The sequence below is a fragment of the Channa argus genome, chromosome 1 (genome assembly GCF_033026475.1).
Source record: "Channa argus isolate prfri chromosome 1, Channa argus male v1.0, whole genome shotgun sequence".
Classification (NCBI taxonomy): Eukaryota; Metazoa; Chordata; class Actinopteri; order Anabantiformes; family Channidae; genus Channa; species Channa argus.
In genome coordinates, this window is record NC_090197.1 from 18,223,824 (window position 1) to 18,242,454 (window position 18,631).

Here is an 18,631-nt window from a genome sequence, read left to right on the forward strand (position 1 = left end):
CCTCCGTAGCTTCCCTTCATTTTGCAGAGCTGTTTTCTCTGTTCCTAGGCCATCTGCCACCTCATCGACGGTGTCCTTGCAACATCAAAGCCCGACTTGATTTATTTTCATAGAGCAAGCTTTGTCAGTTCATAGTGGCCCTTGTATTAGGGCTGTCAAATCAATGTTAACAGCATGGTGAGGGTAGGGGGAGTCACACTGATACTTATTTCTTTTTATTTTTATTTTTTTCTCACTATAGGAAAGTGACTGAAACTAATGGAATTCTCTGTAACCTACATGTATCTTGATGTTTCAATTTGTTAGTACAGGGAAAAACAAGCCAGAAAAGGCACACGAAAAATAAATGAATCTTGACGAGTAGAGGAAAAGAATCTAAAACTTAAATATACAGTTTATTTCATTTCTCTTCATGCCGAATGTAAATATGTTGATTGTGGTAAAAGTGCTTGAGTGTATCCATGCTTCCACAGAACACCGTCTACCTCAGCTGAGGGGGTGGGGTGTTGTTGTGGCACTAGGCACCCCACCCTGCCCCCACTGAGCGCCAGCGCGCACCGATACCTCAGTCCTCCTGAACACTTCTTTCTACATGCGTGCCATTCTAACACCGCGCTTAACTGAGGGGCACAAGTGATACTTAAAGAAACCTCCCAATTCCCCACTGCTTCCTGCCTATCCACCCTTTCTCCTCTTTTGCAGTTTATTTTGATCTACCTCTTTAGACATGTATTTGAAGTAGAGGCATTCTTTTATTTGTTAGAAATTAGCACCCTTCCCTGTTTAATGCCTCCCCATGTTTGCTCAGACATGAATTAAAAACTAAAATCATGTGCTCTTAGTTGAGGGAAAAATTGAAAATTATCAAAATTTAGTTTTGCCACTGTTTATATAGACTTTCACTTAATCGAAATGCTCAAAAGATGGTTATTTCTGCTTTCTATTTTTGGTGGTGTGGCTTAAATGTATTTGAACTCTTTGCTTGGGTTTTTTTGTGGAAAAAGATCAAATCACGTATTTAATTTTGCATTCAATAGTTAAAATAACAATACAGTTTTAAAAAAGGGCCTACCTTGTGGTTTTTTTTTGGTTTGTTTTTTGAAAGGCTTCAAAAGTCCGGTCTTATATTTTTATTTTTTTTTTTGTCTTTCACAGATGCTACTCTTACTTGCTAATTTTTGGTAGCTAATTTCTTCTGTTAGCATTTCCTGGCTGTGTAACATCAACTTGGTATGGGACAGATTTGAGGGACTGGGTCTGAGATATTTTGGAAAAATTGTCTTTCTCCCCCTCCCTGCAGCAATGCTTGTGCCCCTACACTTCCCTCTCACACAGCTCCACTTGTCAAATGCCTCTGAATAAAAACTAAAAAATTACTACAGTTTGGTAATTTTCTTTGTTTTTTATTTTAAATGGTGTCCCCTCACCCCCAAAGAGTGTTATTGCTGTGTCTGGGAATACTATTGGTGTTGTAAGGCTGGCTTCATTGCATGTTTATAAACGAAACCAGATCTCTTGAGCAGGAAGAGCACATAACTCCACATTTAACATGTACCAAGAGGAAATGTAACTTGCAAGAGTTGCAGGATGTTGCAGATAGTATTGTAATTCATAATGTGGACTTGGTGATGCCTGGAATTTTTTCTGACAAAGTATACTATTGTAGTATACTTTTCAAATGGTAGCTATGCAGAAAAAGTAACTATACAATACACATACAATGCAGTGGCATAATTAAAGCTCTTTCATGTGCATGGTAGGAGGGAAGATAGGTATGTCAACTGCATGCCTGGGGGGGGTCTTGAGGGCTTTGTCATTGGTTTAAAATATTGTAGTGCTGCAGTTAAGCTACAAGAAGATGAATAATTGAACAAACCTACCAGTTTTTCACCAAACCTTGAATTATTCAATTGTTGGTACAGAACCAAGATTAGTACTTTATTCATGGGTCATTTGCACAAATCAAGACAAAAATAATGTCCTCAAAGACAAGTTAATTGGGATCAAACTCTTGTCATATTAATGAATTCCTTGAATAAGTGAGTCCAAAATTAATTTAAAATTTCCATTTTAACTCTCAACTGAGCATGTACATGACTGTTCATTTTTACATCGGGAAACAATCTCAATGATTTCATTCTTTACTGTAGATTATTATAAGGCACTTTTTAACACCAGCAAACAAAATTAAGACACAAGCAAGCTAGTAGAATTTAATATTTCTCAGCAGTCACATGTAATCTTGCTAATGTAACTATTATTTTTAATTAGCTGTGGTTATCAGGTGCGTTCATTTTTCTTTGATCTATTTTTGCATTAAAGATTCCACACTTTAGGCCTCTAGAGAAGTACACTAGAGGGGATGTCTCTCAGTGAGCAGGTGACAGCTCTCCGGACTGGAGGGAAAGAGAGCCTCCCTCAGGCGAACCATGGGACCTATGATCCGAACGTGGCCTTGGGCATTCTCCACCAGTGACCTACGAATGGGTCGGTAGACCTTGTAACGCCTGTGAGAGAGTGGAATAAGGGACATGATGATGAAGGGAATATTTTGTGCAGAAAGTTAGGCAATTCATGAATCAAATTTGCAAAGAAATACAGTAGGGGGTTAAATGATACTCATACTCATTGTTAGGAATATGTTAAAGACCCCAAACTACAGGTTCTGTATACACCCACTCCTATGGTAAACACTCACCTGTAGACCACATAGGCAATTAATGCAAACATGGCCACCAGCACAAAAGTTGAGGAGAAAACCACCTTTGCAGTGTTAGAAGTCTTGGACACTACAAGCAGCCAGAGATAAAACCATAGAGAGACATCAGTCCACCTAAAGCTACTTAGACAGTGGCTTTATAATGTATGGCTATATGTTAAGAAATTACATTATTTGTGTCCATACACTGGATCTACAAACCTACAGGTGTGTGTTTGTGACTGACCAGGTACATCCTGTGACTTGCTGATGGTAACTGTGGTGCTGGCCAGGACCAGGCTGCTGGAGTTCTCCAGAGTGATGTTGACACAATAGGTGCCAGGTTCTAGAAATGTTCTCCTGAGATGCACTTCACACTCTGAGGATGGCGGCACATCATCACACATAATGTCACGCACCTGAGTGCAGCTGGGGTCCGATACAATAGTACAGGCTGAAGTGGGGAAACTGAGGATTGAGAATGAAAAAATTGGGGGTTAAATTAATCGCTACACATATTTGTATTATATACTTTGGCTCAGGGTGACCACATTCTACTTTGCCACACAGTATTGGACCTCATGGACTACAACTGTATAGGTAAGCCACCAGTCTGAAACATTTTGTTCTCATGTCAAAAAGCAAACACTTACAGTATTCTGAATTGCATTATTACATTTACAGGTTATCAAATTTATCTATATTTTATATAGCAAAACCATGACTTTGTAAGATGTTTTGTGTGCTATATAGTACTATAGGTTGACAGACATAAAAAAACATTGTAAAATTGGAAATTAATAGGCTTTATAATACACAATAAAACAAATTAATATTCACCTTCCCAGACATTTCACCAGGAAGTTGACGTCAGTGCTGGTCACTCTGGCGGTCGATATTCCCACAATGTGATTGTATGATAGACTGTTCAAAGTGTCCTTGGGTTCTAAGATGGAGATTAGTGCAGTTAGACCATGATTGTAAAGAATAATGCTGGTTAAGAAAATCAACTCGAGATGTCAACATTGTTAGATGTAGTGGCGGAATTTCTTTCAACCACTGGACAATAACTTGCTTACTCTTTACTTGAAAACTGAACACTGCCACATTAATGGCCCTGTGCACTATAAATACTAATGGCATGTGAACACGCTAACATACTGATTTTTAACATGAATAGTCTTTATATTGGGTTGTAAATGATAGTAGTCTGTTAGCGGGCTAACATTTCTTAAATAGCAATAAACACAACACAGTTGATAGAAATGTCAAAGTTTTGGTAGAAATTATGTATTAATTAAAATATATTACATTCTATCCAGAGGTGCATGGTGGTAATAAGGAAAATCTGACGCATCCAAGGGCAGAGCTACAATGGGTCAATGAGGGATAGTCCCCCTCCATGAAAGGTTTGAACAGCTGCTCCCCACTCAAACCAGCAACCCCCCCCCCCTTTTTTTTTTTTGTTCAATTACTAAAGCTGCAAAAAATGCCCAATATGTCTATAAGCTGTAAATTAGATTTATAACCTAATGCAGAGGGACCTTGATATAGGATCGGGCTGGTACACTTATAGCCACAGGTAGGTGGTATCATGCCAATGTAAAAAATATTTTAACACTACTTTACCACCCTATGTTAACGTTTTGAGATCCAAAACTGTGTAGATCACCAAGACCTATCCTCTGGCCACTCTACTGACTTCGGCGCCCTTCTCTGGCAGTCATAAAAGACACAGGGAGGCAACCCCAATCTACAGGATTATGATTCCAAAAGATGAGTAGTAGTGTTAAAAGCAACCATTGCATATCAGGTGACGGTAAAAAGGAAACCACAGTCTTCCACTTACCAATAATGGTGATGTTGCCTGTGAAGCTTCCATAGACATAGTGAAAACACTCATCGCTGTTGAGGCGTCTGGTGTGGAGCCAGGCCTGAGTGGTGGGGTTGGACTTTTGGGTTGCACTGGCATTAGTAGGGGTGAGGGTCTCTGTTTTGGGCAACCATGTGGTCATGGCAACAGAGGAGGAGAGGAAGGCCTGGCTGGAGCTAGGTGACACTGAAACAGGAAACACATGACATGGACTAACTGAAATCTATGGATCCATGCAAATAATTTACATTGAATATACTTATTCCTCATTACTCTTTACTGTCCTTGTGTTCAGACCCACAAGTTCCCCTGTCACTCTCACTTGCTTTACACACTATGACATAGACTCTCTGTTGTTGAAACCTCACCATGTGTAGTCTCGAACTTAGGAGTAGCAGCATGAGTTGTGGGTGGAGGTGTGGGAGCCTCTGGAGGAAAAGACAGGAACACACATATTACAGTGGACCATCGCTGACAACTATCTGTGCTGTATTTTACTAATTTATTATGGTGTACACAATATAAGTTTGGTGTGTTCTCTCCATCGTGGACAGAATGGGGTACATTTGTGAGTCACTAGTGATTAGTAATTAGCAGGTTAGCACATGTTTCCTCAAATTACACTCAAAACATATTTTTCCACACACCTCTGTTTGGCTTTGAAGATCATTTTGTCTTCATTTTACCATCCAAACACTTATGTTTGTTACCTGTTGGACGCAGGGATGTGGAACTTCCTAGAGTTGAAGTGGCAGCAGGTGGTGGACACTCCACAGGGAACGCCACCTCCACCACCAGTCTCACACTCATTTTCCCCAGCGTGTTGTAGGTGTGTGTGGTCACATCACGGTGCGTTACCAGCTTGTTTCCATCTCTGAAGTCCCAGATATAGTCGATGGCTGCGGCAGATTTAAGGTAACCGCTAGGGTCATGGAGATGGACTTTGAAGACCACATCTTGCCCACGGAAGAAAACATTCTCAGACTGGTTAAAGGCACCCTTCTGAGAGATGGTGACCGCTACTGGGATCTTATCTAAGAGAAGACATATTTCATTAACTTTGCCTGTTTGGCTGAAACCTGTATATCGATTAAGTTGTATAAACTGAGGCTTGTCTCCACCTGTGACATAGAAGACAGTGCTGTCAGTGGTGAGGGGACTGTACTTCCTGCGCTCACGTTTCCTGTAAACCATGACCTCCATTACCTCTGCTCCCAGAGGCATTTTGGTGGTGTTGAAGGTCACACTAGAGGATGAACCATCATATGTCTCATAGTATTGGCCTAGGACAACCAGAGGAGATGAGGACACATACTTATTTTGTTTATCTGTGCATGTGTGCAAGAGTGCAAACCTGAATGTCTCACCCATTGTGTGCCAGACATAGACATAGCTCTTGCGTCGCCAGTCGCTGCTCTGAGGCAACGGCTTCCCATCAGGGAACACGTTGCATTTTGTTGTGTCTGTACACTTTCCAAAGCCATAGTCATCCAACCAAGACGTCCAGTTGTACACATACCCAGAGTGCACCTGTCCATTTTCTGCTTGGAAGAGAGAAAGAAGTAAAAGCTACAGCCAAAAATGCACTTTCCCTTTTTTTATTGGAAAAATCCCAGACATTATAATTTTCCAACTTCTTTTTCCACAGCAAGAACAGTTTCAGCATCTTTCAGCTTTTTGTTTTGGTTTTGTGGCAAACAACGTCGGTGCTGTGATTCAGTTATAACTCTATATTTACCAGCCGCAGCAGCTGTTTACGATTAATGAATGCTAATATTGCTCTTTGTGTGAAAAAGCAGCAGTTAACCATATTGACTATAATATCAGTTTAAAGTTTGTCCTCCCTTTTGTCATGAATTGTATTGTGATAGGGTTTTTTTGTAATCTATGGTGTCTCATAATGGTCTCATGGCGTTTTGCATATACATGTAAGGTGTTTCTGGGGGATGGCCTTTATTTTTGGCAGCACCTAAGCCCTGCAGATCCATACCGTCTTTGCAGTTCTTATCCCAGACAAGGTCCCCATTGAGATCCTCCTTCTGGCACAAAGGATACTCCAGCTTGGCAGTGAAGGAGATGCAAGAGCCATTTAGAGCTGGACTATCGCTGGTTAGATGAATTTTGGGTTTACCTGTAGAGAGGGGAATGTTTCCTGTAAACAACTTAAAACTTGATGTCACAGTTTTGACAGGAAAACTTTCCCCCACTCACCTCTGTGATGCATGAGCTCCTGTGGCTTTGAGTTTGGTGGAGGGTAGATGTAATCATCCCATGGTTTGGTGTCAGGATCCCAGCCAGGGATTGGTGGAATTGGAAGTTTTCTTGATGCTGCATGCTTGTGTGGAAACATGTCACCAAATGCTGCAGATGAAAAACAAAAAAACCCCAAAACAAAACAAGGTAAATTATAAGAGTCCAAGGCACCTTAAAATGAATTTCAAAGACCATGGAGGATGTGAGATTATAACCTTTGAAACTTTAATTTAGGGAAAAAAAGTTTAAAAAAAAAATAATTTCTTCACCATAGAATAATTTATCAAAATCATTCCATGTCCACAACAGTGGGATGGATTTTTCTCCTTTTGTAACTAAACGTTTTTTCGTTATGATCTTGACATCAACAATTTCTGCTGTAACCCCTGACAGATGCTGTAGTGGAATAAGTAATGGAAACAATAGAATCCATCTCAAAAGAAATGATCTACTTATATTCTTCAGATAAAGAGATTTACATTACATCGTTTAATGTCTAACTTGCGGGTCTGTGAGGGGGATGATAATAATTTTAATACGAACAGATACGAACAGTCTCTGACTCAGTAAGGCATTCACATTTATTGTCTTTCAGGAATTTATCGGATCCTGCCAAATGTCTTTAATCTGTGACTGGTCTTTGTACCTGACTTCCCTGTTAATTTCAGACTGACTTATCTTGATCGGTCAATGTGGATGGCAGAGGAAAACAACACATTCCGTCGATGTAATTTAATTACTAAGGAAAAAAAGACTCCAGATGGGCTGTAGGTTGAATCATCTTGTCTAAGCAGGAAACTGCGCAATTAATAAACTAACGACAAGACAAACATAAACGTTTAAAACTAAATATCTAGAAAAGATGAATTTGGTCTTTGTCACATTAAAACCGTATCCGCTAATTAAGTTAATAATCAACCTTAATAATTACTAGCTGGACATTTTTGCAACTAAACAGTTTTGAGATGTATTTAATTTGATGGATGTGTATTATTGGATTTTCTGGAAGAATGTCTGCTATTCAGTAGCAGACAGAGCAGAGCTCCTCATCCACGGTGCACCACTTAATTCAGTTCATGGGACCGTGACTGCAGAGAGCTGATGACTGGTCAAGTTGTACAGAAACTGTGTAATAAATATGGAAAACAAAATGCCTGGATTATGCATAATAACAGTTTAGCCATCGTACATTTTAAATCCGAACACGGGATGGCAGCAATTTAGTGTTTTCAATGTGAATATTTAAAGAAATACACAAAATTGTATTTTATAGCTATTTCTACATCAGACCTCTTTATATTTGCTGATGAGCTATTAATACCTGTCTTCAGTTAGACCGGATATAGCATCACTTACTTTTTCGTCCATCAGCTTGATAAAAAAAAGAGGCACAAGCCAGAATCAAAACCATTCGCAAGACTTCCATTTCCACTCTTCAGCTTCAGAAAACCCTTGTGGTCAATAGCCTCAGTCTCCAGAAAGACGGTGTTGGATCTCTGCACGGACAGAGAAGTCCCCTCTGTGTGTCCTGATGTCCAGTGATTTAATTTGAGCTCACAAACATGTGATGTTTTCTAACAGGACGCATCTCATCACTCATTAGTTTCATGGGCCCAGGAAACACATGAGAGAGGCGCACATGCCCCCTCGCTCCCTTTGCCCCAGCTTTTCTTTTGTAACAAACCAAAAATGCGAATATCTATTCAGCTCTTTAAACTTGCTGGATTGTGTATTATAATCTCTTTAGGCTGGATTAAAAATTAATTATTTGTGCGTTTGATAGTTGTATTCTATTCCTGCAATGTCTTCCATAAGCGGTTTCTTATTTCCTCAGTGCAAAGGCCACAATAAAACTATATATTTTTTTGTATAGGACCTTTGTATTGAACATATATTGTGTTTTTGTATTTACTTTTTTATCTGTGCCTAAAACAGAAAAAAAGATGTTAATTGGCCATGCGCCTAAATGAGTTGAATTGTGCTAAATGTAATCTAATTATTATCAAGTCGTTAGTTATGTTTTCGACGAAAGTTTGAATAAATGGTCTTGTGTGACAGCTGAGCACATGACTGAGTTATTTTGGAGACATTCGTGTGGTGGAGCTGTGCAATGCTGAGACCCAGCACTGTGTGTGTAAGAGCCGTCAGGGCAGGTTGCGCCACAGCTGCTATGCAAAAGCAGAAGCAAAGCGTGTGATAACCGGCACAGTGGTGCTGGTTGGCAACACAGCCCCACATGTGATTTACGTCGGTACTTTAGCGGGTCTTCTGCTGTTACAAGGACAGTTCAGAGACGGCAACAAAGGGCGTCTGATGTGGAAACTGACATATCTCTCAAATTACATTTTTTAATAGAAGTGGTTCACCAGCAGTGTAGAGAAATATAATGGAGTGACAGCTTGTTATGTGTAATATTTCTCTAGTATGAAAAATATGATCACGCTGAATATATTAGTTTTAATGTTTTTTTTTTACGAGTTGAATGTAGAATGTTCTTCCTTTTTAAAACTAGAGAGAAATAAACAGTAAAATAATAAAAAAAACTAGCAATTACTGGGCAGAAAGGCAATGCTAGAAATAGAGATAATTCAAAATCCAAGGAGAGAATCTTAACAATTTGTGCCCACCAGAGACCCACGTGATTTTAGATAATGAAACAACAGGGATGTAATTATTTTGTCTCTTCTTAAAATGATGTGTGTTTGTATGTTAATAAAGTCTAAATGAGTCATTCAGACTGTAAGAAAAAGAATTGAAATAGATTCATATGTGATCACATGTTATTAGTCTGACGTTAATATTAAACACGGAAAACACGAATAGATGTTTGGAACACGTCAGCTGAGCAAACTGCACGATGAAGGGCAGGAAATATTGCCGGAAGCCCTGGGAGATCTCACAGGCGGACCCCGAGTTAAGAAGTTCTGGTCCACAGAAAGGGAGGAAAAAAGGTAAAAGAACTAAAGAATATGTCAGTGCTGCACATTGTACTGTAGAGGGCAGCACCACTACGCAGCTTCTGAAAACCTGTTGCGAATATCTCAAATCAAATCAACTTCATTGGTAAGAATTTTGATTTGATATTGGCAAAAAAAACAAATTCACTATTTCGTTTAAACATATCACAACAGATAGGATACATAACCACAAAAATCAAACGGATTTGTTCTTCCGGTTCTTAATGTAAAGTGCCAATTTTAGATTATACGCACCAGAGAAAAGTGAGAAAAGTGAGCCTCCACATACAGCACCACCCTCTCTGTCAAACCGTGTGATGGATCTGTTCTGCTTGCTTGTTTGGTGTTGTTCTCTTATGGCTCAGTGGCATTTATTAATGACTCATGAAAGAAACAACGGGGTGAATGTAGAGATATACAGGAGTCTGTGTGGTCAGATTCCCTTGATGTGTATTAAAATTTATTGGACAACCTTTCATCATTGACCAAGATAAAAGTAACCAAAGTGACTTTCAGGACACAGGCTGGTTTTGAACGGTGGAGTCAGTGTCCTCATCTCGCCCAGACTGAGGTGCATTCCACTTGCTTAAGACCAAATTGAAGGCAGAGTAACTCCACAACAACAAAGATCAAAAGTTGCCCTCAGAGGATTTCCCACAAAATCTTGAATATGATGTTTGATAGTTTTGATAGATGTATAGCCTCTTATTCCAGTTAACCTTGGACATGTATTCATCTCCCTACACAGGTCCACAGACATTAAAGCTGACATTTGGCACATTATTGTAGAATTGTTGCATTTTAACATTTGGATGCACGAGTGACTGGATTCTACACTCTTCCATGAGTGAGTCAAACATGACAAGAAACAATGTGTTATTATGCCACTTTTGTCGTTTTGGTTAAACATAATCATTTGAATTATATTTTTGTCCACACAAGAATTATTTTATGTTTGTAATATTTTTATTTTTACACTTTTTTGACATATAATACATTTTAAAACAATTACATTTGAAAAAAAAAATTCACAACAGCAATACAACAATGTCAACATCCATTTAGTGTGTGTGTGCATGTAAATGGTAAATGGCTGCTTATTTAGCGCTTTTATCCAAAGCGCTTAACACTGTTGCTTCTCATGCACCCATTAATACATACACACACACACTCACCAGTGGGGGTTGGCTGCCATGCAAGGCTCTCAATAAGGTGCAGCAACGTGGGGTTTAGTGTCTTGCCCAAGAACACTTCAAAGTGTAGCCAGGGAATCAAACCATTGACCCTGTGCTCTGTGGATGACTGCCTCATCAACGGAGCTACAGTAATCTAATTTGTAGTACTCTCTCATGCCCTGTGTGAGAGACAGTTTGTGTGTAACTCTCTTTTTTGCCTTCTTGTCTCATCACTGTGCAGTTGTGACAAACTACCTGTTTCTGGCTGTGATCGCTGCTCACATGTGCAATGCATTTCCCACACCCACTGTTGACTTTACGATCTTTGTTAGTTGAATGGTTTGAATGACAAGCACACCACTGATCAATATGTAGCTACATAAACAAATGCTCACACATATGTGCCCGCGCGCGCGCACACACACACAAACACACACACACACACACACACACACACACACACACACACACACACACACACACACACAGAGTACAAACACTCATTTGAAAGAGTATGTGTTATAGTCTTTGTGGTCCACAGAATATATATTAGAATATATATAGGGATATATATTCCTGAAAGTCAAAGAATCAGAGGTTCCCATGAAATTCTATAGGTAATACTGTAAATGCGGGTCATTTTCGACTGCATCCACACAAAATCAAAAGGCTTTGAGGGTTTAAACTCAAAGTAAGAATTAGGTTAGAGTTAGGGTAATGGTTATGGTTATGGATCAGGGACTGCATTTTGTCAATAGGTGTCCTCACAAGTGTATAAAGACATTAGTTTGTGTGTGTATGTGTACGTTATTTTATGTTGTGGGGACATAAGTTTGTTTTAATGAGTCTGTCAGGACTGGCCTTTTGTTTAGGAACATAAACCAAGTCCTCATAGTAAATCACTGCATTTTATGAAGAAGACTTGGGTTTAGTTTAAGGTTGGGTTTGGGTTAGAAAAGTAATGATTATGGTTGGGGTTAAAGTGTGAGTCTCCATGACATAAATGTCCCTAATGCTACATCAAGTGACAAAAGCTGTGTGTGTGTGTGTTTGCTCTTTCTTTTGTCTCTCTTCTCCTTTTCAGCCGAGACAGAAGCCTCCAGACACCACTTGCTGTAAAATAAAAATATGAATGATGAGCAACAACCCAGAAATGAACTGTGCAGCCAGTTGTTTTTCAGTTTTATTCTCTGTCTCTGTCTTTTGGCTTTCTGTAATTGTGTGAGGAGGAAGCATGCGAGTACTTGTCACGCGTTCTCATTTACAGCTTTGGCTTCAAGTCACATGGTGGAATGCAGGTACATTCCCGAGAATGTGGACTGAATGCTGGACCTTCTCTGTGTGTGTGTGTGTGTGTGTGTGTGTGTGTGTGTGTGTGTGTGTGTTTGTGTCTGAAAATGTCCTGGCAGTGGAAAACTTCAATTCAGTGTGTGTTTTGGCTGCAGGATGGAACATATGGGAGTGTTCACTGTGCTGCACTGGAAACACATACAGGACCTTCTCTGATTTTCAGCCTTTGAGGCTTAGGAACATATTCCCACAACCCAGAAGTCAGGAGTGGGTCACTTCTTACTCTCTCTCAGCCACTCGGATCCTTCTTGTTGCTCTTTCATTTCCACGCTATTTTCTCTCTTTCTTCTCCTCTGAACCCCACCCTTTGCTCTTTCAGCTTCTCAGTCTGTCACTGCAGGTGTCCCTTCCCCTTCCCTGTGTACTGTAATCATGATGATCAGAAGCCATTCTGCCCTGTCATCCTGAGGAGAGGGGAGGTCAGTTTCTTTGTGTAGAATAAGAGGGAGGCAGGCAGCTGCTAATCCTACCTCCACACTTAAGCACAAGAGCCCCAAGCCAGTCACCAGGGCAGGAACTGGTGTCTCAGTCAAAGCAAGTTGCATGCAGTGGCCTCTGACAGCTGAAGTCAGTACAGACCAGCAAGCTGACGCAGAAAGTTTTCCTTGTAGTGAAAAAATGTGGGCATAATCCGACCTCCTGTTGGCTTTCCTCATGAAGAAAATACCACCCTCAGGCCATTTGGAAAATGTGTTCGGAAATTATTAAACGTTGTTGGACGTTTTCCTTTAAGCTCCTTGTTCATATGCTAAGTTTGTTGTCACTTGCAATGTGCTAAATTCATCTGCAGTGAGCAATGTGCAGTAGCAAAACAAGTTTAAGACAAAACTGAACGAGGCAAATTTTCACTTGTAAAAAAAATCAGACGGATGTCTTTGTCTCCATTCAGCTGAAAACAGCAGCACCGGCTGCCAAGAGAACCGGGGAGATCGAAGCTGCGACCGCCCGCTTTCCGGCACCGACAGACGGTCATGGGACCATGAGGCTCGCCGCCAGCTGGCCAGAGACAGCATCTTTGAAGTGTGACGCACGGTGGAGACGCCTTTACCAAGCAGACTCGCACACAGACTGGAGGAACTACAAAAAACAGTGTTTCATTCCTCTGCAATGTGTTTTTGTGCTGTTGTTGCTGGAAGAACAAATATCTGTTTTGGTGCAGTGCCATTTTCCAATTGAACGCACATTTTTGGATTATTAGCATTCTGTAAAAATCAGTGCAGGTCTAATGATACAACATTGTAATAATCCTCCACTGAGTTCTACAGCCGCTCAAACCCATAGAGCTCTCATGGAATAAAGTGTTAAAAACACTAAAGTCTGCTTTGTTCCGCTAGGTGTTTTAATGCTTAATATTCATATCTGAACTACTGAGAGGACTTTGGGAATCAGCGTGTTAGGCAGAAACAGCAGCAGGTGGATGTAGCTGCATCTTCTGGTAATTAAAAATGTCCGCAGGCATTAGGACCGCGGCATGAGCGGGATGAGAGGCTGCGCACCAACATTTCGAAGTTGTCCCTGCTCTGGTGCTCCATGGATGCAGCTGTACTCCAGGAAAAACAGGTGAACAAGCGTGAGTTGTTTCTTTTTCGGTTTTTTGGATATTCCCCGCAGACTGTCATCATTTTGGTAAAATGCAACCGACTTCAAAGTTAAGGCAAAGCTTAAAAACGAGGACAGCTCTGGGCTAACTTTGAGTGCTGCACTCCGCTTTCCTCTGCTTCACTCTCCAATATGAGGCTGTGGGGCAGAGCTACTATCCTCAGGAGGATGCTCTGTCTTTGGCTGCTGCTCCTCGGGTTCACTCTAGTTATACTGCTGCTCTCGGACTTCTTTAACCGAGGCGGAATTCACAGCCTTCAGAAACTTGGCCCTCCCCGTCGCCCATTCCAGCGCTTCAGGCCACCAGACATGGAGGTCATCGTTGACTCTCGCGACCCGGCACTGCAGCTCGGCGTCGATCTGGCCCCGCTGAAATCTCTGCAAGAAGACCAACTTTTATTCGTGCCATCATCGCAAGGTAGTAAGAGCCCGCCGCAGAAAAGGGCAAATTATAAGGTGCTTCTACCGGCTGCCAACAAGGATGCCACGGCTCCAGGTGAGGGCGACCCTCAGGTACATCTTGAAGAGCTGGAGAAGAATCTGCAGCTACGGTACGGATTCAACGAGGGGTTTAGCGGCTCACTGCATCGTAGTTTACCAGAGGTGCGCAGCCATGGGTGAGTGCACAGAACTGTGGCCAAAGCGCACGACTTTAACGAGCTCATTGTGATATCGAGCTCGTGCTAATCAAGTTGTTGCTTTGACACTGTAAACGTTTTTCCCACTTAACAGGTGCTTTGAGGAGCAATACAGTGAGTCACTGCCGCTGGCCAGTGTTATTATCTGTTTCCATGACGAGACTTGGTCCACGCTCCTGCGCACCGTGCACAGCGTCCTCGACACTGCACCAAACCAGTTCCTTCAGGAGGTTCTGTTGGTGGACGACCTTAGCCAGCATGGTAGGTTTTTGGAGCAAACTACACCCATCTATCCATCTCATGGACGCTAAGTTACTGACCATTTGTGTTTGTCTCTGTGCACTTCTCAGGTCATTTAAAAAGTGCTTTGAGTCAGTATATGGCCCATCTGGAGAAGGTGCGTTTGATTCGAAGCAGTAAAAGGCTGGGTGTTGCTGGGTGCCGTACTCTGGGTGCTGCCAGAGCTGCAGGGGAGGTGCTGGTGTTCATGGACTCGCACTGTGAATGCCATAAAGGCTGGCTGGAACCACTGCTGGAGAGAGTGGCACAGGACAGGTACTATCCATTGTAATTGCCATACTCATTATATATTGCTCTTAAATGCTGAAAATATGGAATCATGTAAATATAAGTTCAGCATTTGAGACAAACAGGATGATGGAGGGTTCAAACTTATCACTTCGCGCATTACTAAAGCAGAAGCACACATCGACTGCTCTACTCCCACGATTTGGCTCTGCTCTCACGTCTGCGGCTGCTTTCAGCGTGGCTCTAATTAGATTAAGTATTAGACAGAACTCTGCAGCTTGGAATCTGCAACCACTCAACTCTCTCAGCCACATGTTTGACCCTTCTTCAATTTCTCGCTCTCTTTGTCCCCCTTTAATCACTTTATTCCATTTCCTCTGAGCAGCACATCACACATGGCGTCTTGGTGAAAATATTCTAAATAGCATATGTGAACCAGAACAGACCCCAAATGAACTTGGCTTCTTTGACATCATTTCGAAAAAAACACAATCTTAGACATTTGTAATAAAACACACATATACACACGCACGCACACAAAATAGTTTTAATCAAAATGCCAACCTCCTTCGGAATCCCCCTGTTTGACGCATAATTATAAAATGACTATTGTGCCTGCAGGACCAGAGTGGTGTCCCCCATCATTGATGTGATAGATTGGGAGACCTTTCAGTACAATGCCACCCAGTGGCCAGTTAGGGGAGTTTTTGACTGGCGACTTGACTTCTACTGGGAATCAAACCCTCAGCTGCAAGATAAGGACCCAGATATGGATAATAAACCTGTACAGTGAGTATAAAGCTGCTCAGAAAAAACTCAACTGGTCTTTTGGTACCTGATTACACTGAAAAACACGATGAAGAGAATCCATAGAGGAAGCATTTACTAAATATGCCTTTGTCCTTTATTTTTATTGTGCAGACTTGGCCTTCAGCCTTTACAAATCTTTAAAAAAATACAGATGTATGAATTGTATTTTCCTTGATCCCCTTGATGGGAATGTAGTTCATAATTTTTCTCTGCTGCTGTAACCCCAGTGCCATTTGCCCTTTAACGTGATGTCGCCTCTGTCTGTGACAGGAGCCCGTCATTAGGAGGTGAAGTTCTGGCCATTGACAGACATTTTTTCCAAAGTGTGGGATCCTATGACCCCGGGATGCTGCTTTGGGGGGCGGAACAAATTGAGCTGTCAATCAGGGTAAAAGAAAAATGACCTATTATCAACTTTCCTGCCAAATCCTTTAATTCACAGGCTCTCACAGGGGAGAGATGGCAGACTGTCCTGGTTTTTTATATTAAGTCACATATGGTATTGTAGCAGTGCTTTGCCTGAGTAAGTGAGTTGCCTTCTGTTAGGGATTGAGGAATGTTGTGCTGGGACCTGATGCCTTTTGCAAATAAAAATCTTAGGTCGAAGGTTTAGGAATATCGTAGCCAGCTGACGAAGTTAATGTTATGAAACTTCTTAGACCATCAAAAAATTAAAATGTGTGGAAATGATAGAGTATGTACTTCTCTTTCTAATAATAATAACTTTCCATTAAAGCCCAAGTTATTAGTCAAAGAAAAAAATCTGTTTAAATGGTTTATTGTAGTATTTTACCACAACAGTCTCAAAGATAAAAACTACAGCATTCAGCGTGTTTTTATCTTTCATGTTAGGTGTGGTCTTGTGGGGGCTCCATGGAGGTGGTTCCATGCTCTCGTGTAGTCCACCTTAACCATCACAAGCTACCATACACCTTCTCAGACCAGGAGCTGCTACAGAGGAACAAGATCCGTATTGCTGACACCTGGATGGATGCTTACAGCAAGATCTTTTATAGAAGAGACACACTGGCTCATTTCATCAGGCAGGTATGTGTGTGTGTGTGTTGTGTGTGTGTGTGTGTGTGATGGGAAGATTAGTTTGTACCAGATGCTGAAAATAAAATCACACTAATGTGGTTCTTTGCGCAGTCCGAGAGCCCGAACATTGCTGAGCGTCTGCAGCTGAAAAGGAGACTGGGCTGTAGGAACTTCCACTGGTATTTGACAACAGTTTATCCACAACTGTACATCCCCCAGGACAGGCCTGGGCTATCAGGAGAGGTAGCACCTACACACCTGCACACCCAAACAGACACAACTACGCACCGGGTGCATGCGCTTCTATGAAAGACTTGACAAACTTTAATTTGGCTCATTTGTTCTTGTTTGAAGCTCTACAATGTTGGTACTGGCAGCTGCGCAGACTACTCACGAGGGCAGGGGCTGCAAGGTGGGCCCATGATTATAGCGCCGTGCAGTGGGACAGGCAGCCAGGTAATCATGGCAAGGGATTATCCAGAGGTGAAGCAGAGAAGAAACAGGTGACAGAGATGATCTCTCTTGTCCTTGTAGCACTGTGATCTAAACTTTGAGGGTGAAGTGCGATGGGGTCCAATGGGAGCTTTGTGTTTGGATGCCAAGTTAGAGAGGGTGGTTCTTTCTCCCTGCCCCATTCTCCGGCCAACTACGCGCAGACTACAGTGGAAGTTTATAAAGGCAAGATGAAACCGTTGTCTTCTGTTATAATGCACTATATCCAGAGAGTCTTCTGTACAGTATGTGGTCATGGATTGGACAAACTCAATGTGTCTGTTTTCTGCTTCAGCTGAGTGGACAACTTGTTCACCAACAGTCAGAGTTATGTCTGGAGGCTGTAAAGGAAGGAGGGCTCCTACAAAGCCGTGCAAAGGAATTTAACACCCACATCAACACAGGGAGTCTCTTCCTACGCCCTTGTACCCATCACAACAGACAACAGTGGTACTTTGAGCAGCTGGTGACACCTAAAGGTGCCTGATTCAGAAAACGAAGTGTGGCCGACCACCACCATCTAGTGGTGGATTTGCAAGACGTGACTCCTTGGTAAATATAACCATACACTGTATGTTCTGTGCTTAGTGGCACACAGTCTATCCATAGTGAAATGGAGTAGGAAGATATACAAGACAAATTTTGTTTGCTTAACTTTTGCAATTTTGTTCCTGTTTTAAGGATTGCAAATACAGTTTATAGTGGTAAATAATAAAATGCTCTGTTAGTAATATTATAATTGTATTATATGTTGATTTGTATACAGTATGAAAAATATATTGTGCTACATTAAAGAAAAATAATTAATGTGTAGATGTTTTTTGAACATTTCTAAAATATGTACTTATATTGGTGACAAAATTCCATTTAAAATAACTACGACAATGTGGTCTAGCTGCCACAGTTGTACAAATCTTTGTCCAAGTTGAATGGAAGAAAACTAGTGGACAGTAGCAAAAAATCTCTCTCTTTATGTTTCATATCCCTAAAGTTCGTGATGCCTTATCTATCTGTTTTGTTCTAAAGAACTGAAATTGAAATCCCAACATCACCACCGCACTCCACTCTTTCTTTATCTTAAAGTTAAAATAATAATAATAAAAAAAGGGGGTAAAGAGAACATTATTACATACTCCGAATAACAGACAAAATAGAAACCCATGTTCTTAATGTTTCTTCGGTTGTTGATGCAGATAATTGTAAAAGCTATTTGCACAGAA

At 41.2% G+C, this 18,631-nt stretch overlaps 2 protein-coding genes across 3 annotated transcripts; one reads left to right on the top strand and one right to left on the bottom strand.

Moving 5' to 3' along the window:
* Nucleotides 1-1,883: 1,883 nt before the first annotated feature.
* gpnmb (glycoprotein (transmembrane) nmb) lies at nucleotides 1,884-8,340 on the bottom strand. Of its 2 annotated transcripts, none has more exons than XM_067504263.1 (12): nucleotides 8,181-8,340; nucleotides 6,783-6,932; nucleotides 6,562-6,702; nucleotides 5,939-6,112; nucleotides 5,693-5,854; nucleotides 5,282-5,605; nucleotides 4,940-4,999; nucleotides 4,548-4,757; nucleotides 3,539-3,644; nucleotides 2,946-3,166; nucleotides 2,699-2,789; nucleotides 1,884-2,507 (listed from the first exon to the last, which is right to left on the bottom strand). In XM_067504263.1, the coding sequence occupies exons 1-12, from the start codon at nucleotides 8,248-8,250 to the stop codon at nucleotides 2,354-2,356; spliced, it is 1,863 nt and encodes a 620-aa protein (XP_067360364.1). In that variant the 5' UTR covers nucleotides 8,251-8,340; the 3' UTR covers nucleotides 1,884-2,353. The 2 variants fall into 2 exon arrangements, with proteins under 2 accessions (XP_067360364.1, XP_067360356.1); XM_067504255.1 differs by having other exon boundaries at nucleotides 2,925-3,166.
* A 3,159-nt stretch (nucleotides 8,341-11,499) lies between these two features.
* Nucleotides 11,500-18,149, top strand: LOC137127379 (polypeptide N-acetylgalactosaminyltransferase 15-like). The gene is made up of 10 exons (XM_067504273.1): nucleotides 11,500-14,522; nucleotides 14,638-14,804; nucleotides 14,894-15,098; nucleotides 15,693-15,860; nucleotides 16,152-16,269; nucleotides 16,734-16,928; nucleotides 17,031-17,162; nucleotides 17,274-17,375; nucleotides 17,454-17,597; nucleotides 17,707-18,149. The coding sequence occupies exons 1-10, from the start codon at nucleotides 14,038-14,040 to the stop codon at nucleotides 17,896-17,898; spliced, it is 1,908 nt and encodes a 635-aa protein (XP_067360374.1). The 5' UTR covers nucleotides 11,500-14,037; the 3' UTR covers nucleotides 17,899-18,149.
* The last annotated feature ends 482 nt before the right edge of the window (nucleotides 18,150-18,631 follow it).